Source organism: Hipposideros armiger, unplaced genomic scaffold, assembly GCF_001890085.2.
Source record: "Hipposideros armiger isolate ML-2016 unplaced genomic scaffold, ASM189008v1 scaffold_668, whole genome shotgun sequence".
Taxonomy (NCBI): Eukaryota; Metazoa; Chordata; class Mammalia; order Chiroptera; family Hipposideridae; genus Hipposideros; species Hipposideros armiger.
Window position 1 is genome coordinate 754,775 of NW_017732018.1, and position 14,360 is coordinate 769,134.

General features: G+C 37.7%; 1 protein-coding gene across 1 annotated transcript in view; it reads right to left on the minus strand.

Moving 5' to 3' along the window:
* The window catches only part of TRPM3 (transient receptor potential cation channel subfamily M member 3), a 536,483-nt gene extending 527,434 nt beyond the window's left edge, over nt 1-9,049 (minus strand). The window contains exon 1 of the mRNA XM_019626368.1: nt 8,452-9,049. Coding sequence (XP_019481913.1) covers nt 8,452-8,628 — 177 coding nt within the window. The 5' untranslated portion in view covers nt 8,629-9,049. The remainder of the gene's footprint in view (nt 1-8,451) is intronic.
* Between the last annotated feature and the right edge of the window lie 5,311 nt (nt 9,050-14,360).

Below are 14,360 nucleotides of genomic sequence, written 5' to 3' on the forward strand. Positions count from 1 at the left end.
GTTGTATTAAAGTATTACAACTTATCAAGGATCTTAGCTTTAGAGATCTTTATATATAGCATCTAGTTGAGTAGGATTTACAAATATTTTAAGCACTCAATATAAACACAAAAAATAATGAAATTCATATGTAAGATAAATTTTAATGTTCAAAATGATTGTAACAAGCTGTGAACATTTAGTTTTTAATTTGGAGGATGGATGTAACTCTGCCTTTTGACCTCTGTTTCTGATTCTATTCTTTTACTAATGATTTCAAAATAAATCATTCTTAAACTCACCATTAAGTTACCAAATATCCTTTTTTTAAATGTGTTATTAGGTTAAAAGGGATTTCAACAAAATCCTGGAATAATCTGAGTTAATGAGATTACATGTTACAACATCTGATTAATTTGTGTGAATTCGTAGTAAAACATGAAAGTGTTTGAAGCATATCTTTGAGGCCTTGAACAATGGAATTAATACTACTACCACTTACAACAAATTTTTATTACATTTCTTAGGTTGCCTACATTTTTCACATACCACTTTCACTCATGTTTACATTTCTATTAGTTGCAATCTTGCAAAATCCCAATTACTTTGGCATGGCCTTTTAATTTCCCTTGAAATAAATCTTCTTCTATAAGAACATCTTTAATGCCTTGTTATCATACTGATTATGTTTTGATAGTTTTTGAAATTCCATTCACTGAGCCTGCACCATAGCCAAGCTCCTTGTCTATGAAGGATATCATCAAAGACACCAGTATATAATATCTGAATGTCTTCAAACTGAACAGAAAGGGTTTTGTCAAAACTGCAGTGTTTCTATCTCATCCTTATCTCTGTCACATAAAGAACTTTGAAATGTTGAATAGTGTCAAGAACACTAAACTTGGAGTCCAGAGGGTAGGATTCTATCTCTTCTGTTTGTGACACTGGTTTAGGCATCAATCTCTCCGTACTACGGGTTCCTCTTTCTCAAGAGAGAGGCTTGAGTTGGGCAATTTCTTGACAGGTTGTCTCCAAAATGCCTTTGCACATGGTGGCCACTCATCTGAAACAACTTTTATGTCTCAAATGTCTGAGGTTGAGTTCCCCCCAAAACAAACCCTGAAACAAGAATTTGAGTGCAAGTTGTTTGTTTGATAGCTATTCCAGGGCACACAGAAGGAGAGTAGGATTGATACCGGAAGGGGAAAGACAAGAGGGAAGATGTGATTAAGTTACTGCAGGGAACGCCTGGAACTTTGCAGCACCCGGATGCTTTGAGACCTGATGTAGAACCTGTTCTCCGGAGTTATCCTATCTGAAGGCTGAGGGAGGCAGGGAATTTTTACATCACTCCTGTCAGTCATTGACTGAAGGCTGAGAGGGGAGGTGCTATCACCAACACTTCCAGCCAGCCACACAGGGCTCTCGCAGCCAGAGGAAGTTCTCAAGCAAAGAGATGCTGATGTGAGGAGCTGTAAGCTGGGCCAATGTGCACTGAATGGACTGAAGGGGTATAAATGCATCTCCTACCTCTCCCCAACCCCTCTCTCATGCCCCCTTCCCCTTCTGCCTTCCTTGTGCCTTTCTCCCAATCTATCCAGCAGATTCATGATCATCCTCTGCACTGTCTCAAATGTTCTATCATCTGTGTGTAGCTTCCCTTGACTCCCGAGCTCAGTCATACCACATCCTTCCATTACAGGAATGATCACACTGCATGCCTGGCTCCCACTAAACTCTAAGTTTTTTTCTATCTCTAGTCTAGTAGTCCATCTACCTGTATTTGAACAATGCTGTTGGAGCAGCCTATGGTTCTTTGTAAAAATTTAGCATACACCAAGCTGCCTCTTACCTCATTTCTCTAAAGAAACAGAATGTGCAGAAATTACCATACTTGCTTGTGCCAAATAGCCATCCTTGTCTGTGACTCTTAAACTATTTAGATATCTATATAGTAGTTTGTGCTGACATTTTAATGTAGCTGTCAAATTCATAACACCAAAAACTTGGTGAGCCATGATGTTTGAAAATTCATTTAGCAGTAGCAGCTCCAACAAGCATTTATTGGATGGTTAATATGTTTAAGACGCTGGGTTACTTATGACTTTTCCATCATTCTCTATATCTTATGTATGTAATTAACCCTGAGATCAAATCTAGCATTTAAATTTTAACATTAAAAACAAATTATCATAAAACATCAACCAAGCTAATTTGAGCACATTAACTTTAACCAAGGTAACACCCTCAGATTTACTTTTCACTGATAAATTATAAAAAGAAATTGGTCTGGCAATACATGTTAAAGTTATTAATACCTCTTCTGCCTATGTGAAGATGCATTTTTCATACACTATCAGATTCTGATACTTTATTTAAATAGTACCTAGTCTTCAAAACAGTTTTGTATTTTTCCACAGGTAGAATTTTATCCCTTTAGCTAGTGCATTAGTTAATAGAGCTGCATGTGTGTGTGTGTGTGTGTGTGTGTGTGTGTGTATATNATTAAAAGCAGGGTTTTCAGGACCACCCCTCAACTTTCAAGAAAGAATATTTTCACATGGAATGATGCCTTCTTGGGCTTTAGAGAGGAATCTAATGAGAAAAGAGCAGAGGGGAGCAAGCCCGGCCCCGGAAGTTAGCATCTCACAAATCCAAAATGCTTGTTTACAAATTTTATGAACGTAGATATTTACAATTGGACAGAAAAATTCTAGCAGGCTTAAAAGTCTCACACGGCCACATTAGCTTTCAGTATCCTACAACACAGGAAACCCAGCACGTCAAAATTTGCACTCTGAAGCCTGCCCTCAAACAGACTCTCTCCTATGCGACACAAGCCCACTTTCCACTGATCATCTTCACTTTATATTTCCTGTGTAAATGATACTAAATTTCAGAATCATGATAGGACTGAGCTGTCTCAATGCTGACAATAAGCCACAGGATAGACATTACACATCCCTTCCTTTGGAAAACCATGTTCCCTCCCTTTAAAAACACCCTGGCAGCCTCAGTGCAACATCGCACCACTCTGCACATGGTCTTCCTTTATATCCCTTAGATAGAAAAGGTGTGGACCCATGAAAACCTAAGAAAACAGAAAGTGACCAGCTAGTTCAGAGTGTTCCAAAGACTTCTACTGAAATGTATTTTCTGCACACAACACTCAAAAAAAATGTTCAAATGTAATTATCAGTGTTATTATAACAATGAAATTCATTAATTAAACCAATACTTCCAGGCTCTAATAGATGAATGTAATGCAACATACTGCAAAAGGATAATATTCAAGCATCCCAGGGAAATAATAAGACCTACACAACAGCCATTAATTATTTCCAAATATATATTCTTGAAATAGATGAAATAGCTTCTTTACTGAAGATATGTCCTCTTTTAGCATTTTTTATAGTTAGATTTTAAAATACATTAAACTGTATCAAAAGAAATAACTCTCTTTGTTAAGTAGCTTAAACAGCATTTATTCTGCATAAAANATATTTTTAACAAGAAGATAGATCCATGGATTTCTTGTTTAATATTAGAGTTTAAAAACAAGAAACTCCTTAAAGAATTCTCCTTGTGCAATCATAATTTACAGATAAAGCAAAAGTTTCTCTTGCCCACTCCAACACCCACCATATTCACTTTTATTAGTTTAGTTTGTATCATCAGAATTACTTTTTCTTCTTGTTTACAAAGGGAACATAGACAGAGGGGTAAATATATAGGTGTATAAATAAATGGGTAGATAGATAGATGTAGAGTTATTTTATATATGGTTTAAAATAACTGAATCATCTTATGTATGGTTGCATGTTTTTGCATCTTGCTTCATTTGTTTATCAATATGTTGTAGTGCTCCTTAAAGTATCAGTATATTGATCCATCTCTTTTTAAATGCTAAATCATTCCATTGAAATAGATGTATCATTTCCCTATTAATAAACATTTGCACTTTTTTCTTTCATAATTATAAACAATGATACAACAAACATCCAAATCTGGGCTTTTCAAAGTCAGCACCTGACTTATACGTGCCTTAGATGGTATTGTTGGATGTAGGAAATGAGACAACACCCATGTCCTTGGAACCTTGAAAGGACATGCTTTCTCCTGAAGATCTCAGCAGCTGGTGTCCTTGCATAATTTATTAATATTCCCTCACTGAACAAACATTTGTTAAATTACTGTCTCATGCAAAGCACTGTCTCAAATGCTCAGATAGAAAAATTGAATGAACTTGCTTCCTGTCCTTATGGAGTTTACAACTTATTAACAATAATTATGAGAGGAATATATACCATATACACATTACTATGTGCCAAGCACTTTGCTAAGTCCTTTACCTGTATTGCCTCATTTAGTCTTCAGAAGGACCCTTCACATCATTCTCATTTTACAGATCAAAGAAGAGCCTAACGTCACACAGAGATGCAATTTGACTCTAATCCTTCTGTCTACAAATCCCACAGTTATAAACATTTGATAAGCTGCATCTAGAATAAAACAAAGTATTTAATTTTCGTTGTATTGTGTGAGAACTGGTTTACAAGGAAAGGGATAGAGGGAGGGGCATGCCACAGGCCTGACCTATTAACCAAATGCACAGGGAGGCCACAGGCCGATACCATTTCATACCTTCTAGGATGGGAAATAAGGGAAGGAAGAAACGGGAGGGGGGGGGAAGGAAGATGGATCTTAATAAACCCTAAGGTCAGGAAATGCCAAACACCCCACAGAGCTCCCATTCAGTTCTGGGGACTTCCTGAGTTCCCATGAGTTTGGTCTCTGTAGACCATTGCTTTCTTTCATTGATACCTTGGAATATATGGGTAGTAACTTATTTACCTGTGTTTCCCTAATTCATCATACTCAACAAATGTTTGTTAAATAAAATAATGAAAACATGTAATATACCTCTAGCTATATCTTAGGAAACAGAAAAGCTGGAAATGACTTTAAGGTTTTGTAGTGAATTGAAAAGCATGGGGTTAATTTGCTCCTGTTTTAAAATCTCGTAAGTGTTAAAAATAGACCTTTAGAACAGAAATCCCATACAGGAGCCACCTAAAATATCACTGTATTCAAGTAATCAAATAACTACTTCTCTTTAATATTAAAATGAAATACACAGACTTGTCATAAACAGTCTCCCACGCCACCCTCACATACACACTAAGGGCAATTAAATTTCTATTGGCTGGGAAGAGGTTAATGGAAACCAAGTTCAATATTCCACCTCATAAGGGAATTCTGTCCCAGAGTTTTTCTGAAATCCTATTGCCCACACTTGACAGAAACCCTCAAGAGATCAGGATTGCAGACTCAGTGATTCTTTTAAACTAACCTCTAGTGTGAATAGAAATAAGGTTAAAATAGCATTTTAGAGTTCAGAGTGTTTCAAGTGCTCTAATCACATAACAGACTCAAAAAAATAACTTCATTGGCTGCCACCCTTGATAATTTATGGTTTCCCAGATAGAAAATGCTGCCTATGCACAACTCATATCTCAGACCTGATGGAAGCAGCAGCAACACTATAAACAGGGGCCTCACAAGGGGTACTAATTATGTGACACTTTCTGACCAACATTTCACTTTTTAGGGATCTAGAAATATCCTGCCTCTCCTCTCTGCCTTGACAAAAATCTACCCAGCTCAAGAGTTACCTCATCAAGAAGACTGCCTTGAAAAATCTAGTCAACAATGTTCCCTCCTTCCTCTCACTACCCCATTTAGTTTTGTATTTAATGACTGATTCTTCAATGGGGATGACAGAGAGTGGTGGAACAGAATTGCCTGAAGTTTGAAATTCTTCTCAAGTGATTATGATATGCTTGTTCTTCCACTGGGAAAATAAAAACTTTTAGAAGCAGAAATACCACCTTTATCTTGACTCCTTAGGAAATAAGAAATTTCACAGAATAAACTTTTTTACCAGATAATGTTAAAAACATTACATTTTGATATAGTCCCATTCATTTATATTCTGCCATAAGAAAAGATGAAATAGTGCCATTTGCAACAACATGGATGATTCTTGGGATTATTATGCTAAGCGAAAAAAGTCAGACAAAAAAAGTTGAGAACCATTTATTTCACTGATACGTGGTCTATAAAACTGAAAACAACAAAAGAACAAGAAAAACAAATGAACAAACAAACTCATAGACATAGACAATAGTTCAGTGGTTACCAGAGGGTAAGGGCGGAGGGGGTGTGGTAGATGAGGGTAAAGGGGATCAAATATATGGTGATAAGAGGAGAACTCACTCTGGGTGGTGAACACACAATGTGATATATAGATGATGTATTACAGAATTGTATACCTGAAATCTATGTAACTTTGCTAACAACTGTCACCCCCAATAAACTTTAATTTTAAAAAATTATATTATTTCTTTAATTATTATAATTTCTTAAACAAAATATACCTTTGGTTGTTATAAATAATAAAAAGTAATTTATATTTTTCTAAACACCTGGGATACGGTAATGTATACTGTTACCATGTGATATACTACAATAATGCTTTCAGATACAACTGAGGTGTATTGGATGTTGTTCAGTAATGCTTTACTTTTATGGGCTTTATATAAGATTTTTATGTTGTTTTTTTTCCAAGTCTCCTCTATTTCTTCTGTCAATTATTCACAGAATTTTCCAGAGCAGCGTATGTAACTAGCACATGGCAGAGTGAAAGCATGAACTAAGACTTTCACACCCTGCTAAGCAATTATTTGAGTATAAATGACACAGAAAAGCACTTTTGAACATTTTTGACAATTTTCTTAAAAGAGTTTGAAATGTCCCGAAAAGTCCGAGGATAAATTTTGGCATAAGAGGAAAATGGAATAAGAATAGCAAATGGCAGTGGCTATTAAAGCCATATAATTTTAGGATAAAAAAAATGTGCCCATTATGGTAATAGAACTACAAAATGTAGAAATAATATAACTACCAAAACTTGAATAAAGAAGTAGGACATGGTAGTGAATATATTTTTATCTTTTCAGAGCTGTGGATTCAAAGGTATCATATATAGCTGACAAACCAAATAAAGGTATATTCAAAGATACAAATAAAAATATCAGGACTAACAAAAATGTGAAAACCCAATATCATGAAGGGAAAGACAGGAGAGAGGAAGGCAAATGAGAGAGTGGCAATATTCTAATTTAAACACCACGTATAGAGAAAAGTCAATAAATTTTGTCTAAATAAATAGGAGTACACACATAAAATATAGTGACAGAACCAGGCCAAACAAACTGATCTTTAGAAAATAATTTTAAAAATATTATTATCGGGCTGGCCATGTGGAGCATTGGTTAAGAGTTGGCTTGGGACGCCAGCTCTGAGTGACAGGGCCCCAGTTCGGATCCCACACGCGGGCCAGTGACACTGCGCCCTCTACAGCTAAGATGGTGAACAGCAGCTCAACATGGAGCTGGCCTCCGCCAGAGGCCAGTGATGGTGTAGGCTGCAGTGGGCTCCCATAAGCTACCATGAGCGGCTGGCAGCCAGCGTGAGCTGCCAAGAGCTGCTGTGAGCAGCCGTCCAGTGGCCGGAGAGTGATCTGCCTCATGTAGGAAGAGCGCAATGATGGTGCCGACTTGGGCCAGTGAAGTGACGTCCTCCACAACTAGACTGAAGAACAAGAGGATAGCAACTTGTCTGTTCTCCTTTCCCAATTCCCCAATAAAGTCTTAAAAAATATATCATTATCCAGTGATAGAATAACATTCTTTAAAGCAAATCAAAACTATATATATATATATATATATATATATATATANTAGCTCAGGTGTGGTACTATTCATTCTTTTGTGTAACTCGGAGCTAGAGAGAGAGAGAGAGCTCGAGGCATACACTCAATCTATATTTAACAATACTTTTCCACTATTGACTTCACTTAGGAGCCTAAAATTATCATGCCTTTTTTCAAAGCAAGGACACCCAAAAAGTCACAGTCCGATGAGGTTCTTTCTTTGTCTTTACCTGAGCAACCACCTAAGGACACAGGGTTTTTAAAATAATGAGGAGAATCCTTTGTTCTCTCAGGTTCCATTTAAAGGGAAAGTGGGTCGAAGGGATTCCCCAGGGAGGGAAAAAAAAAATCCCTGGAGCTAAACACACAGGAGTAAACGATTTCACTCCCACTACCGCTCCCACCCTCCCAAAGAAGTTAATTAATTCTATTTAGGGATGTTGGGGGGAGCAGTCAGGAAGCCCATTCTCTGCGACCATAATCTCATTCATTCTCAAATGTGGCTCAGACCATCCTGCCCTCCCTAACGCCATGGGGTGAGGAGAGCTGACAAGGTGTCTCAAGCCATGGGCTACAGAGCCCGTACTGCATGCATGTGTGCTCCCCAAAATGTGCACCCTGGCCCAAGTGCGGAAGTTGGGCATTTACACCTGCAAAGCACAATTAGAGTCATTCAAAGCGGCAAGTTACAGTACCTTAAGGAGTCTGACAGATGGGAGAAAGGCTGCATGGCACAGCTTCCGGATGGTCCAGTTTAGGGGTCGAGGAGCATCAGTTTGATTCATGACCCCTTCAGAATTCCACCGGGGAAACCAGAAACTGCCAGCCTGAGCAATGCCTAGAAAATACAGGGTCCCCCACGGCCCTGGCATCCCATGGTCATCTCCACACCTGCAAATTCCATCACGGCAGAGGCTTTCTGGAACTTGGGAGACTAGTCAAGTGGCACTGCCTGAGCCACTGAAGCTTCTTGAGAGAGCCACCTCCCCTCAGTCTGCAGCCGTGCTCATGCATACCAAATGTGGCTGAAAGGAGGCACACTGCCTGCTGCTTCAGGGAGGGGATGCACGGTTTTGAAGGAGAGGGACAGCCTGCACGAAACAGCCTGTGGTCGGAGTCAGAGCAGCCTGCTCGGAAGGCGCGCTCCCTCTCCCCTCTCCCCCCAGTAAACGCAGGTCAGGCATTGGGGGGAGAACCCGGGCCATTTGCTCTGCTCGATGGCTTTTGTGGGGGAGCCAGGAGGAGAAGAAAAGGGAACACCGGTAAAGCCAGAATGGGGAACTTGCACTTTCTTGCACAAAGCATCTTTGAGGGGCTGGAAACTAGCACAGGGGGAGGGGCTAGTACACAGAGGGAGAAGGGATGCCTCCGAATGATAAGATAAACACTTCCCTTTTGATTTATGTGACATAACAAATGGAGAGTGATTGTCAAATGGATCTGTAGTAAAAAGGGATCTCTCGTGTTCTGGGGTTTTTATTAACAGTATTTATTGGTGGTTCTCACCCTGATATATACATATACATACAGACTGTAGCCAAGCAGCCGGCAGAAAGAGAAACAAACTCACACACACACTGGGAGCGGCGAGTTATTCCTTTCATAGAAAGCAGTGTAAATTAGTGTATATTTGGCTTACCTTTTAGAAATGGCAGTTTCTAAATTGGAGGTTATTCCCTCCTGGAAAGCTCCCTGATACTTTCTCTGCAGCAAAGGTTTAACCCTTGAAGTGCCACGTGGAATGCTTTCTAGACAAGATGGAGTTCCCTGAAGTGTGGATACCCACCCCCACCATTTCCCAAGGAATGGCTTTAAGAGAGAGTTGCTGTGTTGGCGTATATAGTCTTTAGAGATCCTGTAGTGAGAGAATAAAGAACTTTTCAATTTGAAGGTAGAAATGGGATCATTTTACTTAGCGTGGTAAAGTTCGGAGGTGGGGGGGGGAGGTAGAGCAGAGAGGGGAGTTCGTGTCACAATTCCCTCTGAACTCTCCCCCTCCCTGCAGACATCAGACCTCGGTGGTTACTGTGGACCAATGGCTGCCCAGGAGAATTTCCACATCTTTAGAGTATTTCCATCTTACTCATTTTCCCTCCCTATGACTGTACTGATTTTCTATTTCTAATTAACTTGAAGAGACTGGTAAATCCCAGATCCATAACTACAATGCTTTCTGCTGTAGAGTGGGGAGAGGACAGAGCAGATGTGACATACAAGGACCCTGCTGTAATACAGGATTTGGGACACCGTGGGTCCTCCCTGAGAGTAATAAACACCTGACACACTGCATTACAACACTGTTTCCCTCACAATGGCCCTGGGTCCCAGATTAAAGGACACTGTTGCGGAAAATCTAGTCTGTGGGTGGAATCCAGACCATCGGCTTGCCTTGTATAATAAAATGTATGCAACCAATTATCTTCTATTAAACAATATCACTTTAATAGACTCCACACACAGTAAGTTCATTTTCTGTCACCATTTTATTTCCACAAAGGATTAAAGGTAGCTTTCAAATAATAACAGCTAATGGGTACCTGTCAGGCACTGAGCTAGGTACTCTAAGTGTATTACATTAAGTTCATGTCAGCAACCACCTTGTGAATTAGATGTCATATCCCCATTACACAAATTAAGTAACTGAGGATTTGAGACATTAGTAAAAGGCCTAAGTCACATTACGATTGAAACCAGTCTACCAGCCTACAAAGACAAAGCTTTCTCTTCTCTCCCATTTCTTTCATAATTAAGGGGACCACAGCAATAAAGCCACTGCTGCCATTTTCTGGTGATTTAACCCTATATAAGGGTTGAGGTAAAAGACCTTGAAGAAGAAATGCTCAGCATGTCTCTCAGATTCTCTCTTTGGTATGACATTGATGTAGCAGTTAACACTATGAATTCTGAAATCAGGCTGCATGGTTCAAATTCCAACTCTGACACCAGCCTTGGGAAATTTACTCACCTATGGTGTACCTTAGGGTCCTTATCTGTAAAACAAAGATAAAACTAAACTCACATACCTAAGATTGTCACAAAGACTAATGAGCTAAGATCAGTGAAGCACTTAGAAGAGTGCCTGGTGCACACTAAGTCCCTGATACTATGATTTGTCTCCTAGGCATCATGTGCTAGTGTTGAGAGGGAAACCCACTGATAACTTCCACTAAGTAAGCACACATGTGCATACCTATAGTACTGGGTAATGAAATCAAGCAAGACAGATTAAACCTGAATGATTCTTATGAGTTACTGTGAATTTAATAAACGGGGTAAAGAGAAAGGTGGGAGACTACGAAGGCAGTATGGGTTTCCTCATACTGTACTGCAGAGTAGTATTCATCAGACTGCAAGGATTTGCTTTTAGTTAGGCTACAGGGCTCCATCCTCTCCAANAAATGAACAGATTACCTTAAGTACTTAAGTAAATACTTAAGATAAGCTCATCTGAGCATAACACAGTGACCATGAAGAAATGATAACTGAGTTTTAAAGATTAGTGGGATTATAAACAATATATTTGGTAATTGTGCCAACATAAAACTTTGGTAAATTGGCTGAGCAATTCCAATTGTTTTAATCTTTTTTTTTCTTAAAAAATATGGTTCTTATCTTATTTTTCTTCAATTTTCCAAATGGAAAATTACATGACTTTGAGCTGTAATCCTCAACAGCTCTATATTTTGATATGTCTCTTAAAGGATGCATATGCAAAAGATTCAAGAACTCTGCAAAATATCCAAAAGGAAGATTGAGGGTTGGGTGATACATTTCCAGTATTTTTTGTTTTGTTTTGTTTTTTTAGGAAATTAATATTTTTACATTAAACAGTTTAAAATATGTTTATGGAATTTTGCAATTAGAAATAGATATTGGCGCTTTGGGGACAGGAATATTAGAAATCAAGAAAAAAAATGATGCATGGCAATAAAATTTCCTTTCTCAAACTCACAAACCTATTCCACATCAAAGGTCTTCTTCCCATCAGCCTCCACTCAGCTTTCTCTCTCTGTGTTTTATATTTGCCCCCAGGCTCCTGAGGAGAAAAGCTAGTGATTTTCTGTTCACAGGTGGGTGATCTCTGTACACACTTAGGATGTCAGAACTAAGGAAACTGAGAACAATGCAGTGCTCAAATATACTTTTATTTTGTGTTCAGATTTTAAATGAAAAAAACTGTCCTACAGTTGATTTTTCAATATTGATGTGAGCTTCTAATTGAAAATCAGCATTTTCTAAGCCTTATCTGTCTTTTTTCAGTTTGTTTGCTTCAGTTAAAAACAATAGGACCAACCACTGAATTGTATGCTTTAAGTGGGTAAAGTTTATGGTATGTAAATTATATCTCAATAAGACTTGTTTTGTTTAAAAACAAAATAGATTATAACAGACACATACAATAGGTTTGGATTATAGGATTACAGTTCCATTTTCCCAATATTTCAACTATTAGGTGCAGATTACATGTGATTTTCCAGGGGCCAATTTCTCTAACTGGCCCACTGATCACTTCAGTATATTGATGACATACATTGCAAATAGTCATGTATATTTCTGTTTGCTCCAATATAAAAATTGATTTTTAAAATGTGATTGTTTTTCCACTTACAAACATGAAAATACTATTGCTCATGGCTCCTGACTTTGCAAGTTATACTAGTATATAATGTATAATATGAAGTCTTGTGATTAGTATATTTAAAGGGAGTCTCTTAATTTGCTAGCATAACAAACTTGGTTGTAGGTTTGACTTTCATCCTTCTCTGTCTTCTCTAGAGGTTACTTTTCATTTTGTTTTGTTTTGTTTACCTCTTTGGTATTCTTACTTGATTCCTTGAATACATGCAACTTTATCTTCCCAAAATTCTGTCCTCTTTCTCCACAATTCATGTTGAAACTGAAATAAGCAATGTCCTCAAAGATTAAATTGATGGGAATAGCATATTAGATGAATATTCCTGTTAGCTAAATTGTCCACATAGAAATGGCTGTGTGGCAAGGTATTATCTCAAGAGGTTTTCTGCAATAAAATGTTTATAAGTTTAAAAGCTCTGAGGCAAAATTCAACCTTAATTCCTGAGAGTATTTTAAAAATAATTAAAAGAAAAAATTTCTATTCATCTTAATTGATATTTTAGAAAAACCACTGTTTACATTCAGTCCTGAAAACAGGCACAAACTCATTCTCTAAATAAGCAATTTGCACAAAAAGAGAGTGGGGTGTGATTTTAAAAAGCATGAGGGAAATAATACTAAACAGATAATAATAGTAATGATTGTGTTTGCAAATAATTTATTTTAAAAAATTGTAAGTGCTAGGAAGTAGCATATTTTACTATGGAAAAACCTTAACTTATATTGGAATTGTTCTTTTCAGTGCAGTCCAGAGTAGCTATAACAACAACAGTAATAATTATCAGGTAATAAGTATTTGCTAATAATATCAAATCTATACCAGGCATGGTGCTAAGCAGTAATAATCCTTATAACAACAGTGACATTACTCTTGGCTGGCTACCCAGCTGCCATTTCAAACTCTTTCTTACTTGTTCTTCTAGACAAGCTAAATATAAGATGCTTGTTTTCTAATCCCCCTTCCGTTAATTCTAGTCAATAAAGGGAACAAATTACATGGAAATTTAGGGAAAGATTTCCCTTCCTGAAATATGAGAAAGTCACCAAATTCTCTAGCAACTCTTGCCAAGCCACTAACTGTCTCTCCAACTACTGTCTACCTTTTGGATACTGTTATTTGAGGAGGGGACACCTGGAGCTATAGCAATCATCTTGAAACCATGAGCGGGAAGCCAAAGACCAACATGGCCACTCAGTGGCCACATATCTTAAGCTGTTGAGCCAAACTAGAATCTACTACCTCCAAGATTTCTAGTTACGATAATCAAACGCCTTTATTATTTAAGCAACTAATACGTTTTCTGTTATTTGCACCCTTATGCTTTAAAATAAAAATGGCCCTATGAAGCAAATTATGGAGGAAGGAATTGAGGGTAGAAAAGCTAATCCAAAGTCACAGTGCTAGAAAGAAGCAGAGACAAAATTTCTATCCAGGTACTTTGTCTCCAGTGTCTTAATCCCTACTCTACACTGTCATTTATTTCCAGAGGAAATAGAAAGGTTTTAGAAAGCAAAATTACTTCCCTTTCCTTCTTCATTCTCCTGATTTGTTGCAATTCAACCCTTTCTTATCTCTTCCCCTACAGCACCCTGACATCTCCCTAAATTTGGTTCATCCCATCCTTTAATAATATCTGAAGGCATTTAAATGTCACAGTACCTTTAAAGCCAACAGACATATAACTTTCCTTAATGACTGCTCTAAACATATTTCTTCATTCATTTATACTTTCATCCATCCACTCATTTACTGAGCTTCTGCTGGGTGCCAGGCCCTGAGATAAGTAGCAAGGATAGCAATAAACAGGACTATTACCGACCAGTTGAGTCATACATATATTAATACAGGAAAATATTATATATTAATATACTGTATAAATACATTATGGTGAAAAGCACAGTAATATAAAAGTACATAAGCTATGATTTTAGTAGGGGAATTAAAGCAACTGGTTCTGTCTGGGGGCAT